The sequence below is a fragment of the Miniopterus natalensis genome, chromosome 6 (assembly GCF_054644295.1).
Source record: "Miniopterus natalensis isolate mMinNat1 chromosome 6, mMinNat1.hap1, whole genome shotgun sequence".
Classification (NCBI taxonomy): domain Eukaryota; kingdom Metazoa; phylum Chordata; class Mammalia; order Chiroptera; family Miniopteridae; genus Miniopterus; species Miniopterus natalensis.
The window spans coordinates 56,393,362-56,408,141 of NC_142086.1; the positions used below are offsets into that span (position 1 = coordinate 56,393,362).

Consider the following 14,780-nt stretch of genomic DNA (forward strand, 5'->3'; position numbering starts at 1 on the left):
GATCTGTAGGTCCTTAGATTTCCACCAATGAAATCCCCCTAGTCAATGCCTGAATCCAAAGTTAAACAGTGGGGATAAGCACTGTACTTTTGCAAGTCACAGACATCAACACCTTTCTCCTTAGCTTTTTCTAAGGTGGGGCAGGGGGATCACACTGCATGGCCCTCTGGTGGCCCCATTCATCTGAGAGCCTGGGGGATCAGGTTTGGGAAAATAGCTGCAACCTGGCAAGAGCAGAATTAGATGGTGGAAGGGAGAAGTGAGAGTCATTGTTTTGCAGCCCAAATGGATGGCAATCACACAGAGGCTGTTGGCCAAGGCTCAGGAGCCAGAAGTACAGGAGGCAGCCAAAACATCCAACTGCAGGATGGGGTAATAGCTGAGATAAGACTGGCTATGGTGCCTGGAGCAGGAGAGATGGAGGGTCCTGGGACTCCAGAAAGGCACCCAGAAAAAGAGTCCCATAGACAAGTACTCACCTGTGGCTGCCACTTTGACAGGCCCAAGCTCTGACCCCAGGTTCTCTTGAAATATGACAACCCCATATTTATCATTTTGCTTTTCTCCACTTCATTTTTCTCCTCTGAAAAATGAGCAGATTGAACTATAAAGTCTGTAATTCTTTATCTCTATTGCATCCCACCTAGAAGTCAATTTTGCTCTCTAGGTGTCAGCCTGCATGATAAATAGATGCTCTCTAGTGTATCACATTTGGCTTTCTGTACACTTATCAATGATTTTTTTTTAAATCCATATTTAAAAGATAATTTAACCTGTGTTACTAGCTCCATTTCACAAATAAAGAAATTTAAACTTGTAAGGTTAAGTCACTTGTACAAGGTTATCCAGCTAGCAAGTAATGGAGTCAGATTAGAACCCAGGGTGGTGAGATTCCAAAGTCTCTGTACTATACTAGTTTCTCCTAAAAGAATCAGTGCCAATGAATGATCAAATAAGAGAAGTTATCAAAGAAAGGATCAGAAATTGGAGAGGGCAATATGCACAACCCAAGGACATGGACAATGGTGGGGAGGGGGATGGGACGGGGTGGAATGGGTCATTGGGGAGAAAAAGGGACATCTGTAATATTTTAAACAAAAATAAACAGAAAGAAAGAAAGAAAGAAAGAAAGAAAGAAAGAAAGAAAGAAAGAAAGAAAGAAAGAAAGAAAGAAAGAAAGAAAGAAAGAAAGAAAGAAAGAAAGAAAGAAAGAAAGAAAGAAGGAAAGAAAGAAAGAAAGAAAGAAAGAAAGAAAGAAAGAAAGAAAGAAAGAAAGAAAGAAAGAAAGAAAGAAAGAAAGAAAGAAAGAAAGAAAGAAAGAAAGAAAGAAGAAAGAAGAAAGAGAAAGAAAGAAAGAAAGAAAGAAAGAAAGAAAGAAAGAAAGAAAGAAAGAAAGAAAGAAAGAAAGAAAGAAGGAAAGAAGGAAAGAAGGACAGAAAGAAAGAAAGAAAGAAAGAAAGAAAGAAAGAAAGAAAGAAAGAAAGAAAGAAAGAAAGAAAGAAAGAAAGAAAGAAAGAAATCAGAGAGGACAGAAAAATAGGCTTGACATGAAGTCTGTGACTTCACATCGTAGAGCAGATCTGAGGGAAGAGGAGAGGAGAAGATGGTCATGAGATAATCAGTTTTGGTGTCAGGTTAATATGGAACCTGAAAATGTGGAAAACATGGTTTAGAGAAAAAGAAAGTGAACAAAACTATGTGCAAGAATCACAGGGTAGCACTGCAGATGCGTGGGCGAGGTGAGGAGCTGTTAGGCGGAAATAGGCCATCAAATGCGATATGGCCCAGGCAGGACCAGTTACCTGTCAGCAGATTTTTCTAAAGAGATCATAAATTACCTTGCAAGGCCTTTCAGAGGTTTGCCATGTAACAAGAGAAAAGTCATTAGTACGAAGTGTGTTTATCATGTGATTCTGCTATAGATAAAACAGAAAGGCAGCGGCAATACCCATCAATTTTCTGGGGAAGCTCTAGTTCTAAAGGTTCAATATGATGATCAGTTATGGGTTAAGATCACATGTTCAGATTTTTATTTTTGAGAAAGTAAAATCATTATAATAATATCATACCTTCTCTTCCTGAAAGGAGATATAGCATCTGAATTCATGTGTCAAAAAAGGATAAGTCGCATATTTTCTATTCAAATGAAACTTAAAGCTACTTGTTTTGAAAAAAAAAAATGTGCAGAAAAGCAGAGAAATATGTACCATAAAGATGGATGGAAAAAACGAGGTGACGCAACTTGATCTTAAATAATTTCAGAAGCTCAAATACTGGGTAAATGAGCAACAATGTCAAGGATGAGTTCCCAGGTGAGATGACTATCTCAGGATAGGGCAGAGGACTGGAAGGTCTAACAGTAGAAGATGAATTGCCCAGATTAGATTTGGGGAAATAGGCACTGTAGAAAGGAATGGAGAAAGTGCAAGCAGTGAACTTGGGTGTTATTACTTATGGTAAGGGTGGGGAGGGAGGAGGTGAAGAGCGGGAAAAACTGAGGGAAAGAAATAGAAAAGAAAATTTGTCTTTGGCATCCAGATCAGGGCCTAAATCTTTCTGTTTTAATTCTCCTAAAGTGCTAGCTGTTAAAGTCTTGAAGTGGTATTGACCTCTCAACATGGGACTCTTAGGGAATGGCCTGGCTCTCATCCTCAGCTTGGAGGGCAGAGCGCATGAGTCCAGTATCCAGAGTCAAACCACAGCTCTGCCGCTTAACGAGCTGCGAGCCTTGGGGGACATCTCACTAGCCTGCGTTTACATCACCTCCCTGAGCTTCATTTTCTCATTTATTTCATCTCATTTATGTGAATATATAAAATGGGGATAATAATATAAAACCACAGTTCAAAAACCCAAAGAAGTTTGGATACCAAATGATATTTCACAAATTATTTGGTGGCAAAAGCTGACCAGAACGGATTAAGTTATTCATAGGGTACTCATCTCATAGGGTAACTGTAGGATTAAATGCCTGCGACACATTAATAACTTAATAAATATTGGTTTAGTATTATTATACTGTGTCCTTTCTAAAGACCCACTTGTAGAAAGCTGTGAGTTGAGGAACTGCCAAAATAATAACAGATACACTAATTTATATAGGTGAATGTCAGGCTCCTGATTCGAGCCTAGATTTTGTACGTGCTAGCTCTTGGACATGCCTGGAGGACTGGTAATGGTCAGGGGAGTACTTGACAGGGTTCTAGATACTAAGGGGCCAAAGACCTTCTTAGAAAAACAATGGGGGGGGGGAGAATTGAGGCCCACAAGTTTAGTTGGAAGACCAGGATCTTGAGTGAAAGGAGCAATTTGGAATATAGCAGGGTATTTCTGCTTCTATACTCCAATTCCCATGAACTTCTGCCTGCAGAAGGGGACTGCAAGGAGAAAGCAAGTAACAGCTGGTCCTGGTGACTCAGCATCCAGCTGGGAACATCTGCACCACAGGATTCAGCCCTCTAGTGGCTTGGGCTCTGAGAGAGCAGATCCTCCTGCAGACAACACTGGGGTATGAAAATAGGCCTGCACCACCGCAGGGGCAATAGTGGACATCAGCAGCCTTGCCACCTTTGGGCATCTATAGTGACTGGAGGGAGTCCAAGTTGTCTGAGGAAGAACAGTGAAGAGAAGGAACCAGGAAAATACTGTTTAGTGAATAAAATTATGACTCTCTTTTTACTCCTAGCCTGCTGTGACCTGGGGAATTTAGGCTTTAAACAGAGAGCAGAAAAAATGAAAGAAAGGACAAGAAGTGGTTGCTAAAAAGAAAAGATCATGTTTGAGTTGTAATTAAGTTGCTTTCAAATCTGTGCTTCTCTGAACCTGGGGTGTCCAGCAAATTGTGCCATAGCTCTCAGGTACAGCGACACAGCGGGGTCTCTACTTCCACCAGGCAGCTAGTGGGAGAGATGGCCAATAGACAAATACTCTCAAAATCATAAGGCAAGTGCTAGGAAGGGAAATTTTCCAGCTCATTTGTGTAACTCCCAAGTAAAGCAGATGCCATTTTCAAATGTGCTTTTCTTGGCCTAGTGTTCTTTTTTTAGCATGATTAAGGGCAGATCAGCTCATTGCAACACAGATAGTTAAGTTAATTCAGGATTATGTTAACACTAAGTGCTTAATGATGGATTAGTCATATATCAGGCTGTGACAAAAGGCTTCACTCTTCAAGCAAGAGATGCTGGTTCTAGCACATTTTTAATTTCTGAAGCTTAAATCCAGGGTAACTGGATTTAGTAGGTTAATCCCTCTTTTATTATAATTACTTTTAATAAATTTGGCCCATTCTCTCCTCTCTTACACTTCCACGTGTTGTCTGATAGACAAAAAATAAAAATAAAATAAAAAAGAAAAGAAATTTATTTTGGTAATGAAAAGTTTCTGCAAGAAGACTCTTAATCCCAAGATTTAAAAAATATATAATAATATAATATAATATAATATAATATAATATAATATAATATAATATAATAATATAATGCAGGGAAGAACCAGTGCTTTTTGCAAAGGGGTTTATTGGGGGTGATTCAATCAAGGAAGTATCCCTGAGGAGCTAGGAGGCAAGACTGATGGGGAGGCTGAGGGGGGTTGATATGTGCAGGAGCAAGGACCTAACTCTGGGAGAGTATAGGAAACCATCCAGGTCTGGTCTGACTGCACGGAACTAGATTAGAAACAAGGTGGTTGCCAGGGCTGTGAAGCTAGAATTTGGATAGGCATGAGAGCCTGGCTGGTTTCCAGAGGTAAAAGAAGCTTCAGGTTAGAGCTTGCAGGTGGGCATCTGCTTAAATGCTCCAGAGAACAATGACCGTGATGATGGAGGTGGCTGTGAAGAGCAGGTAGAGGCGGAACAGCAGGGTGTCCATCATGTGGCTGAACTGCACCCACAGGCTGACCAAGTGCTGCTTCCGAGCCTCATCTTCCTGCCAGGTCCTTGTTGAGTCAGGGAACCCATTTAACTCTGCCTCTTGGGGACCTGGCACTTTCCCCACCAGCTCCATGGGTTCCTTCAGACCTAAGGAGAGACAGAGACCCAGCCATGGGCTGCAAAGGTCACCTGAGACCCAGCGGTGCATGGCTCAGAGGCTGAGCATCGATCTAGGATCCAGGAGATCGAGGTTCAATTCCTGGTCAAGGCACATGCCTGGGTTGCAGGCTGGATCCCCCGTGGAGAGTGTGCAGGAAGCAGCTGACCAATGACTCTCTCATCATTGATGTTTCTATCTCTCTCTACCCCTCTCTCTTCCTCTCTCTGAAACCAGTAAAGATATATTTAAAAAAAAAAAAGTCACCGGAGGAGGGAGAGGAACAGAGAAGGAGGCAGGAGCAGAGAAGTGGAGGCGTTGCAAGAGGAAGTGAGGGCATTGCTGACTTCCTTACCAGGCAGGTGGGCAGGGGTGAGACCCAGGCCCTTGGTTCCCTTCTGGGGGGCAATGGGACAGCATTTCCTTGGGCTGGTACAGTGCAGAAGCAGGGAATGGAGCCACCGGGGCATCGGTGGGGGCTGAGTGGTGACCAGGTGCAGCAGGTAGGTGATGAAGATGCTCTCCAGCAGGCTGAGCACCATCAGGGACAGACACAGGGCAAAGTAGACACCTGGAAGGAAGGCCAGCCTGTGTGAGGGCCAGTGGTACCTCCTAGGACTTCCCGTTTCCAATTTTCCCAAAGGACCCTTTTAAAAGATTCTTTTTCACTCTGAACTGGTTCCACTGATCCCTCTCCCCACCCCATCCCCCAACCTTGCTTTCATTCTCCCAAAGAGGGAGGGTCCATACTGATAAGAGGGGTGCCAGTGTCCGGGAGTAAGTTACTCATCATGAGCAGGAAGACATTGTAGCCCAGCAGAAGTGTCATCTTGAATGGGGGGCGGATCTCACTCTCTGCTGGCAGGTAAAAGCTGAGGGAATCGATGACAATCAGAAAGCTACTGGGCACCAGAAGGTTTATGACATAGAGGTTGGGCCTGCGCCTGATGGCCACCTGGTAGGGAGGAGAGAGGGGGCAAGGGAGAAGTAGGCTGGGAGGCTGCCAAGCAAGTTAAGAGCAAGTTGAGGTTTGTCCTAGAACAAACTGTCTAGTAAGGAAAAGTCACATTCACTGTCCTGTCTCTCCAACAAAGTCTTGTAATCACCGCCGTCTGCTTTCCCAGGGGTTGATTCTGCCATGCTGCTTACTGAAACAGATCTCATTCTTTCTCGGCTCAGAGCGTCAACTTTCTCCACTTACATTTTTATCCCTACCAATGTGCTCTTAGCAGGATTGAGGGGCCAGATTCTTAGGTTATTCTGTGCATTTTAGCCTTGTATTTCTGCCTGCTCTTCTCATTAAGGTCTAATATCTAGTGACTTTGCTGGTGAAATTTAAGACCAATGGGAGGGAAAGCAAGACAGTGGCAGATATTTTGGGGTCACCAGGATTTGGAATCATAATATCCCCAAGATAGTGTTTTATAACTTTTCCACCATCTCTTTTAATTCTAATTTTATTTTTATTGAATTTATTGGGGTGGCATTGGTTAATAAAACTATATAGGTTTCAGGTGTATACCTCTACAATACATCATCTGTGTATTGTATTATGTATTCGCCACCCCAAGTCAAGTCTCCTTCCATCACCATTTATCCCTTCTTTACCCTCTTCTACCTCCCCTCACCCCACTTTCCTTCTGGTAATCACCATGCCGTTGCCTGTGTCTGCCACCTTCTCTTTTACAAAGTGAACATAAAAATTCCAGCCCTCCAAAAACTGCCACTAGCCCTGGGGGTGGGACGCTCACCTCACTGTATATCACCGCCATAGGAGCTTTGTTTCTTCCTCAGGGAGTATTTATTCCACCTAGATACTGTGCTAGGTACTAGAGATTTATCAGTGAAAAAAGTGATAAAAATCTCTGCCCTCAGGGAGCTTCTTTCTAGTGGGAGAGCTTATGCTCTAGTGGGGGACATAAGCTATGACTCTTAGGAGAAAATCAGAACCAGGACCCCTGAGCTCACATAGAAAATGATTTCGTCATACTGGTTGGTGCCCATAGTCATCTTCACTTTTCTCTGGTGGATATCCAGAAGTGTCCATTCCCCCTTGTTCTGCATGACGTTCTGTGATGTGTTCGAAATCTCCTGCACTTCCTTCATCAGGCCCAGGACCAATGTCTCTACTGCAAAGAGATCCAGACTACTCAGCCTCCCCAAATGCTCTCAACCCCCTTGTCCAGACTATTGGATTTCTTGCCACTTCGCTTCCACATCCATTTCAGGGATATTCCCTCATTGTTCCCAGCTTTCTCTCCTTTCCTCTCCCAAAATCCTTTCTCTGCCTCTCAACAGGCTACTGTATATGAGCCTCACTCACCTGTGTAGATGAAAGAGCTGAAGGTGAGGGTGCAGTTTTGTTCATCGAAGGGGAAATAGAAGATGTCCAGGTTACAGATGCTGGTCACCTTCATTGGCTTATCATATCTGATGTGTCCTTCACTGGTGACATAAGCCATGAGCCCTGTAGGCGTCTGATCTATATCCATGCTGTTTATGAAAAGAAAGAGGAGGTGGGTGCCATGGGTTCTCCATCAGACTGAGCTTTATTTCTCTCTTAGGTCCCCTCATTCCTGTGCTCCAGCCCCACTCATCTGATTTCCATCTATCTTCCATGTTCTGGGGATTTTGTAAGCTCCTCAGTTCAGATACTGCTCCTTTCTCAATTGGGTCTTTGTGTGGCCCCTATTGGTTACATTATGCTCTTCTCTGGATATATGGTTTCCTTCTTGCTTTTTTCATCCCTGGTACTCACAACTCCTTGATGAAAATATCTGGAATCCATAGGTTATCAGTTGCTATGCTGAGCTTTCTGATGCCCCCACATTCCTCTGGATTCCACCTGATGAATGGATTGTACCAGATCTAGAGGAAACCACAAATGGGACAAATGGAGTAGGAGCTAGTTTTAGTCTTGCTCTATCTCTTGCACTTCACATTCCTTTTTTCACTCATTTCTTCACTTTCCCACACCCTCTCTGGTGACAGCTGTCGCAATGTCACTAACAAAGTCTTACTTACTTCTACTTCTTGCTCAGTGCTTTCAAGGGAGACCTTGAGCTTGGCTTTGGATTCCCTGGGATGGAGCCACATAAACATTGGCTTCCATGACCTTGGTTTATTCCACCTTCTCCCTGTGCCCCATCTCTGCCCTCCAAAACTGGCAGAATAGTAAGGAAGCTTTGTTTTTCCTTGTTGGCCTGACTCTGTTTCAACTTTCTAATTCATGGGTATTTTCAGCTTTATCCATTGTAATCTACAAAGCTGGACCCAGGAGTAGAAAAAGAAAGATACTATAGTCAAGAGGAAGCTGAGTCTATCATACCAAATTCAGCCACAGGAATGATGTCATCAGTTGAAGCTGTGCATTCTGGAAAGACAATTTTCATCCAGAATCATTAAATCTATGAAGTCACATCCAATGCCACCACTTACCTCTTACTCACTTCCAAGGCCGTTCTTTGCGTCAATTATGATTTTTAATCATAAGCCACTGAAAAATGTAGGTCAAATAATCCAGAGCACATGGGAAACACAAGTGAAGAAAATCGTATGAGGCCATTGGGATTATGTTTCTTGTGGAGTATTCCAAAAAGGGACAGATTTTACCCACAGTGATATTATTATCGCATTACCTTTCATGCCTCCCTATCCCATTGAATGAGCCCTTAGTTTTACAAAATCCAATCAAGAGACTCACTGCTTACCACTAGACTACTGCAGTGTTAGGTCAGGACTTACCACTTCCAGGATGGCAGACAGGGTGAAGGAGATGTTCACATGAGTGGGGTTGCTCTTGTTGATGACTGGACGGAAGGCCTTTCTGTCAAACGCTGCTTGGAAGGCAGCAGGATCCACCCCATACTTGTCAAACCCTGAGCAATTGATGGTGAAAGTGTCTCCTCTTCCTGTAGGGAGCAGAGACTCTATGAGAGGAGTGCCAGGGCTGGGGCCTGGGGAGTTTTTCTGCACAGTGAGAAAATAGGGGGCATGGGAGAAGCATGTGAGCTCTTCCTTCCTGAGCCAGGGAACCTGAGCTAGGCTAGTAGGCAAATGGTGGAAATTGATGAGGTGAGCTGAGTCAGGGCTCCATTCTTAATTCCATTGTTTCTGTCTCCATGCAAAACTTGCCCAAAGGTGCATGCAAACTCAGCCCTGACCACTGCTTTTCAGTGTCCTGCTATATTCTTAACAATCTCACCACAAACCTTTCCAATTTCACTCAATGTCCTTCCATTGCTCATCTCTGTCTTTGAGCCACCTGGGTGATGTCAGTGACAAATTTTGCAATCACAGTTCTCCTCCTCACTATATTAATAAGGCCTAGGTGGTCATAAATTAATGATAAGGGAAGTAATCAGGTAGGCAGAGTGAGATCAGGCACATTCAGAGTGATGTGGCCTTATACGGGTGGCATCAGGTAGGCATTGTGAGATATTTGGGACCTTAAGGAAAGAACCCAGTTTTTTCCAGTTAATGAGTATTTGTTGTGTCTCTACTATATGCCAGGATTATTCTCTTCTAGAACTCAGTAGTCATCACCACCAAGACTATCTGTTTTTGTTGTTAATCCTGATCTGAGGATATTTTTTTCCAATGATTTTTTTAGACAGAGTGGAAGAGACAGAGGGAGTGGGGAGGGAGAGAAACATTGATGTGAGAGAGACACATTGATTGGTTGCCCCCAGCATGTGCCCTGACTGGGACAGGGGATCGAGCCTGCAACTGAGGTATGTGCCCTTGGCCAGAATCCACCCTGGGACCCTTCAATCTGCAGACTGACGCTCTAATCACTGAACAAAACAGGCTAGGGTGAGACTATCTTAAAGAGAATTCCCTGATACCAATCTTATACCCATCCCCTTTCCAGTCAGACTTTGTAGAGAAGAAACAGGGAGTGATGTGGTAACATCTATTTTTATCTCTCTGATGCTGTACTATCCCTCATTGCTCATTTTCAATAATGAATAGGAAAAATACTCTAGACTAGGAAAATTAGAGACTGAAAATTTTCCCTCTTTCATAATGAGTCTCATCCATGTCCTTCCCTTTAGCATCTTTCCTGTTCCATTACATTTATCTCAGGAGAGCCAAGAAGGAATTCTCTTCTTAACATCACCTGATATTCTGAAACCATGGGATAGATTATATGCTTGGAAAGAGAAAGACATGGGGAAGGAAAAGAGGCCAATAGAAGCAGGAGAGTGGAGAAGTGCCTAAAGAGAAGAGTGAGCTAACTGTTAAGATCCTAGAAAGAGATACAAAGCTGTCAGTGTTACGAGTTTCCATTTTTACCTAAATGAACATCCAATCATTGACTGCCTAGGAATAACAAGAATTAGCCTGGTTTCTCTGTTTCCCAAAACTTGTATGTCGGCTTTGCTCCTGCTCATGCCCCATCTTACCTTGAAGCAGCAGGTGGAGAATGAAGCAGAGGGGGAAGCCCTCCCCATGGAGCCAACCTCTTTGCATCCTCCCCTCCTTGGCTCTTCTCTGGGGACTTAGTGATGATGTTGACCTTAAAAGACCAGAGGCCACACCTTGAGCCCTAGCTTTGAATAATGCAGGTGTCGGGTGGCATTAACCACCCCTCTAACAAGAACCCCTAGAGCTAAGAGAATGTCATGGAGGACTACCCACCTGTGACCTAACTGGGCCTGAATCTAATCTCCAAAAGTAATCTGGAAAATCGGTTTGGAGAGGAGGAAGCAAAAATATTTGGTCACTCGAGCAGTGCCAACGACTTCTGCCTACTGCGGAGTCACTGGCATATAATGCACACTACAGAAGTCACATGACTGCCATTGTCTTGTCTTCACGTGACACACGCACTTATTGTAACCCTCTTGCCATCCTTTCAAAAAAATGGGGGTCTCGTTCTTTATAATCAACTTTAGAGTCTAAAGTTTTAAACATGACTCCAGTACTCACAGGTCTTAACTTATGATTTTTTTTGAGTGTATCAAAAACAATGTGGACCCAGGTCTACTGGATGGAGGCAGTGATTAGTGGGATAGAGGGGAGGTGGCAGAGGTAATACTGTTTTTTGTAGAAGTTGACTTAGGAGGTCATAAGCGATCAGCCTGCAGGTTTATATTGTTTTTGGCCATGCGCTAATGCTTTAAAGAAATTAGTTGTCAACATTTTGGAATTGGGAGATTTGACATAAAAACTGTGTTGCCTGGCCAGCATGGCTCACTGGTTGAGCACTGACCCATGAACCGGGAGATCATGTTTCGATTCCCGGTCAGGGCACATGCCCGGGTTGCCGGGCTAGATCCCCAGTAGGGGACCATGCAAGAAGCAGCCGATCAATGACTCTTTCATCATTGATGTTTCTAGCCCTCCCTCTCCCTTCCTCTCTCTGAAATCAATTAAAAAAAAAAAAAAAAAAGGATCAAGCAATACTGGGCTCACACTTCTGCTTGACAATAATGTGCCAAAGTTAAGAAACAGTTAAGCCCTTTGGTGGAACATTTTTCTCTCTAGATCATCACAGTGTCTGTCACCAACTGTTGTCTCATTCCTGACCAGCTCCTCTCGGTTATGTTACCTGCTTGGCCTCTATAGGTGTTTGAGTTGGCTTTGACAGTTAAGATCGATTTTCTTGTGTGATTCTTAAAGAGCCTTGAGAAGTAATTTCAAAATACCATTTCATGCCTAGGTGATCAGAGGTCTTATCAGATTTAGAATGGGCAAATATTTGGTTCATAGAGGAAACCAGACACGGCTTGGTTAAGTGGGCCAAAATAATGAATGGTTTAACCAGTTTTGCTCTAGAATTATTTCCATTAGGGAAGACTCCAGAGAGGGGCATCAGTGGCTTAGAGAACAAAGGGAGAGCAGTCACCTCAATGAAGCAGCTTTACTAAGTTGGTATGAAACAGTAAGACAGGTCTAAGACTAAGTCCTGCTTCTGCTGGACTCATGTCACCTCCTCCCAGCCTCAGGTTCCTCATCTCTAAAGCTGAGAGGATGAAACCTACATTGCAGGGGTTTTACGTGGTTAGAGATAATGTGTGTATAGTGTCTTTCCCATCCTGAGCAATTAATGAATTGAAGCAGAAATAAGGACAGCAGTAGTCGTTGTTATTGCTATCCTGGCTCGCCTGAGATTGCTCAGGTCACTGCAGCCTGAATGGAATCTTCTGGACTTAAACTGTCTGGGTCAGCTGAAGCCACCCCAGTTCCTATGGGCCCTTTTCCCTCAGCCTCACTCAGCTGGATACTGGTAAGGGTCATCCCTCCGCTCTTCTCAGTGGGTCTTTCCTTCATCTGAGAATCCCTTCCCCTTTGGGAAGTTAGATGATGCTAGATCAGCAGATCTCAAAGCATTTTCCGAAGAACACTAGTTCTACAGGTGGTTAAATGCTCTTTCTAAAAAATTATTTTTGTCATTTCAAGCTCAAATAAGTCTGAGAAATAATGAATTAAACAAGGCTAAACAGGCTTTATTATTGTAGAATTTCTCGGAGTATTTAGCTAAACTTCGTTCATGTGATTTGAATATCATATATGTAATTTTCCAAATTTAGTTGACTTTGAAAATCTCTGCTTCTCAGAATACCTTGTAGGACTAGTACTCCATGGATTATTTTGGGGAAATACTGCTTTAGGTAAATAAAATAAATCCAGAAGAAAAAAAAAAACTTGAAAACAATTGTCTTAAACTTACTACAGGTAGAATATAGAATAAAAGCAGCATATGTATAAATAAATAAATTAATTAAAAAAATAAATAGGTAAGTATTTTTTTCCCCCCATTGCTTTTTCAGAGAGAGAGTGGAAGGAGGGGGAGAGAGACATCAATTGGTTGCCTCCCACATGTGCCCTGTCTCCAGGACCAGGGATCGAGCCTGCAACCCAGGCATGTGCCCTTGGCCAGAATCAAACCCGGACCCTTCAGTCCGAGGGCGGACACTCTAACCACTGTGCCAAACTGGCTAGGGCAATAGATAAGCATTTTAAACCTGAAATTTTATTAGAACTGTAAAAACCTACAAGCAAGTAGAAAGTAAAATGTAAGTTACAAGCTGTTTCTGAATCCCTGAGTAATATAAACTCAGACTGACTCAAGAAGGAATGTTTTTTCTTTTCCTTTAGATCAATGGGCTGCCAGCTGCAGGCCACATGTCATCCACCTAGATCTAACTTTAGGATAAGAGTTTAAAAAGATCCTTGGGTATTGTTACTTCTCAAATATACTCAGACAGTAACATTTTAGCAGCTGAAAAGTAGTAGGATTTTTTTCTCATTGGTGGTCTTATAGTCAAAGTATATAATTTGTGTTTTAAGAATACATATGATTTCATCCTGGGGCTCCATAAATGATCTATTTTGAATGAAAAATAAATGCAGCCTGCATAGATTTTTAATTTTTCTGAACCAACATTCATGACCAAAAGTTTAGCACCAATGTAGACCAGGGTTGTTTATCTCTTCTTCTGATAAAAAGCCCATATTTATAAAGCAAAACACTTGGGAAATGCCTAGACCTGTTTTGGCCAGGAAGCTCCATCTTGGCTCTGGCTTCTCTCAGTCGGGCCCTATTGCCTCCCGTGTTGTGGCCTTTCAGGTGTCCAGTCCATACTTCTCAATAACGTGGGAGAGTCCCTCATGCACTTCTTACCATTAGAGGTGTTAGACATACTGAATCCTTTTATTCGGTTGAGTAAATAATCCTTAATTATCATTCTGAGAGGATTAAAATCCCAAGGCATGTCTATGGGCTGTGCTGCTTGTTGTTTTAGCTGAGTAGGTTTAGATGGCTTGTTCTGGGTGGAGGGAAGAGCTAGAGTAAAAACATGGAAATTACAGTGTTGTCAGGACCTCAGATTTGAGTAGGAGAGTGGCAGGAAATGAAGCTGTGGTATTATGTTGGGCCAGATCGCGGAAGGCCTTGCAGACCAAACTAAAGTTTGGTTTAATGCCCAGTATCTTCCAAACTTGCATAAGGTTCAGACCTATTTGAAGGGAAATAATTCTCCTAAATCCCTGATGTCTACTTAAATTATTTATATTATAATATTACTTAAATCTGTACTTTCATGAAACCATGTATAAAGTCCTTCCTCTTACAGCTCTTACAGCACTATAAAATTAAAATTAATGTACAAATTATGTATACACAAGACTACAGAATCAACACAACACTAATTAATGTGGTGGATAATATTATTTCACTAAAATTAGGTAATTGCTATCAATTATTTTCTTCTTTTTAACAAGGAACTAACTTTTGAACACCTATTTGTTTATGTTTTTGGGTCAGTTTGATAGTGCATCTCACTATAAGTACTTCAAAATAATTTTAAAGCAATATTTTATTTTATTCTAACTCCTACCGTTACTGCTAATAAGCTTAGAAAGTTATTACTACAAAGATGAAAAGTGTGTAATACTTTCCTCCATAAAATGAATGTGTGATATGTGACTATAGTACTGTGTACTACATGAGCACTCAGCTAATCCCACTGCAGTCCTCTATTAGTACTGTCTAACCTTTGGGCGCATGGCCTGCTGTGATGTCATTTGGCTTTCATTTGGTGTTGTTTATACCTTAACTCCTCTCATCTTTTCTAATTTGCCTGAGGCCAATAAAGAGATGCCTTATTCTGTCACATTATACTGTTTCCATGATGTCAAATAAAAGATTCCTTTTATTAATTTTTTTAAGCCTTATTTCATGAAAATGACTTTCATGGCAAAATTAATCTGCAAAAGAGAAGTTTTATCTTTATAACCAGCAGA

The 14,780-nt window shown here is 42.3% G+C and overlaps 1 protein-coding gene across 1 annotated transcript; it reads right to left on the bottom strand.

The window, feature by feature from the left end:
* Positions 1–4,787: 4,787 nt before the first annotated feature.
* LOC107541081 (5-hydroxytryptamine receptor 3C-like) lies at positions 4,788–10,502 on the bottom strand. The gene is made up of 9 exons (XM_087817817.1): positions 10,436–10,502; positions 8,772–8,938; positions 8,356–8,400; positions 7,786–7,895; positions 7,351–7,520; positions 6,996–7,156; positions 5,778–5,982; positions 5,383–5,598; positions 4,788–5,017 (listed from the first exon to the last, which is right to left on the bottom strand). The coding sequence occupies exons 1-9, from the start codon at positions 10,500–10,502 to the stop codon at positions 4,788–4,790; spliced, it is 1,371 nt and encodes a 456-aa protein (XP_087673943.1).
* Positions 10,503–14,780: the final 4,278 nt, after the last annotated feature.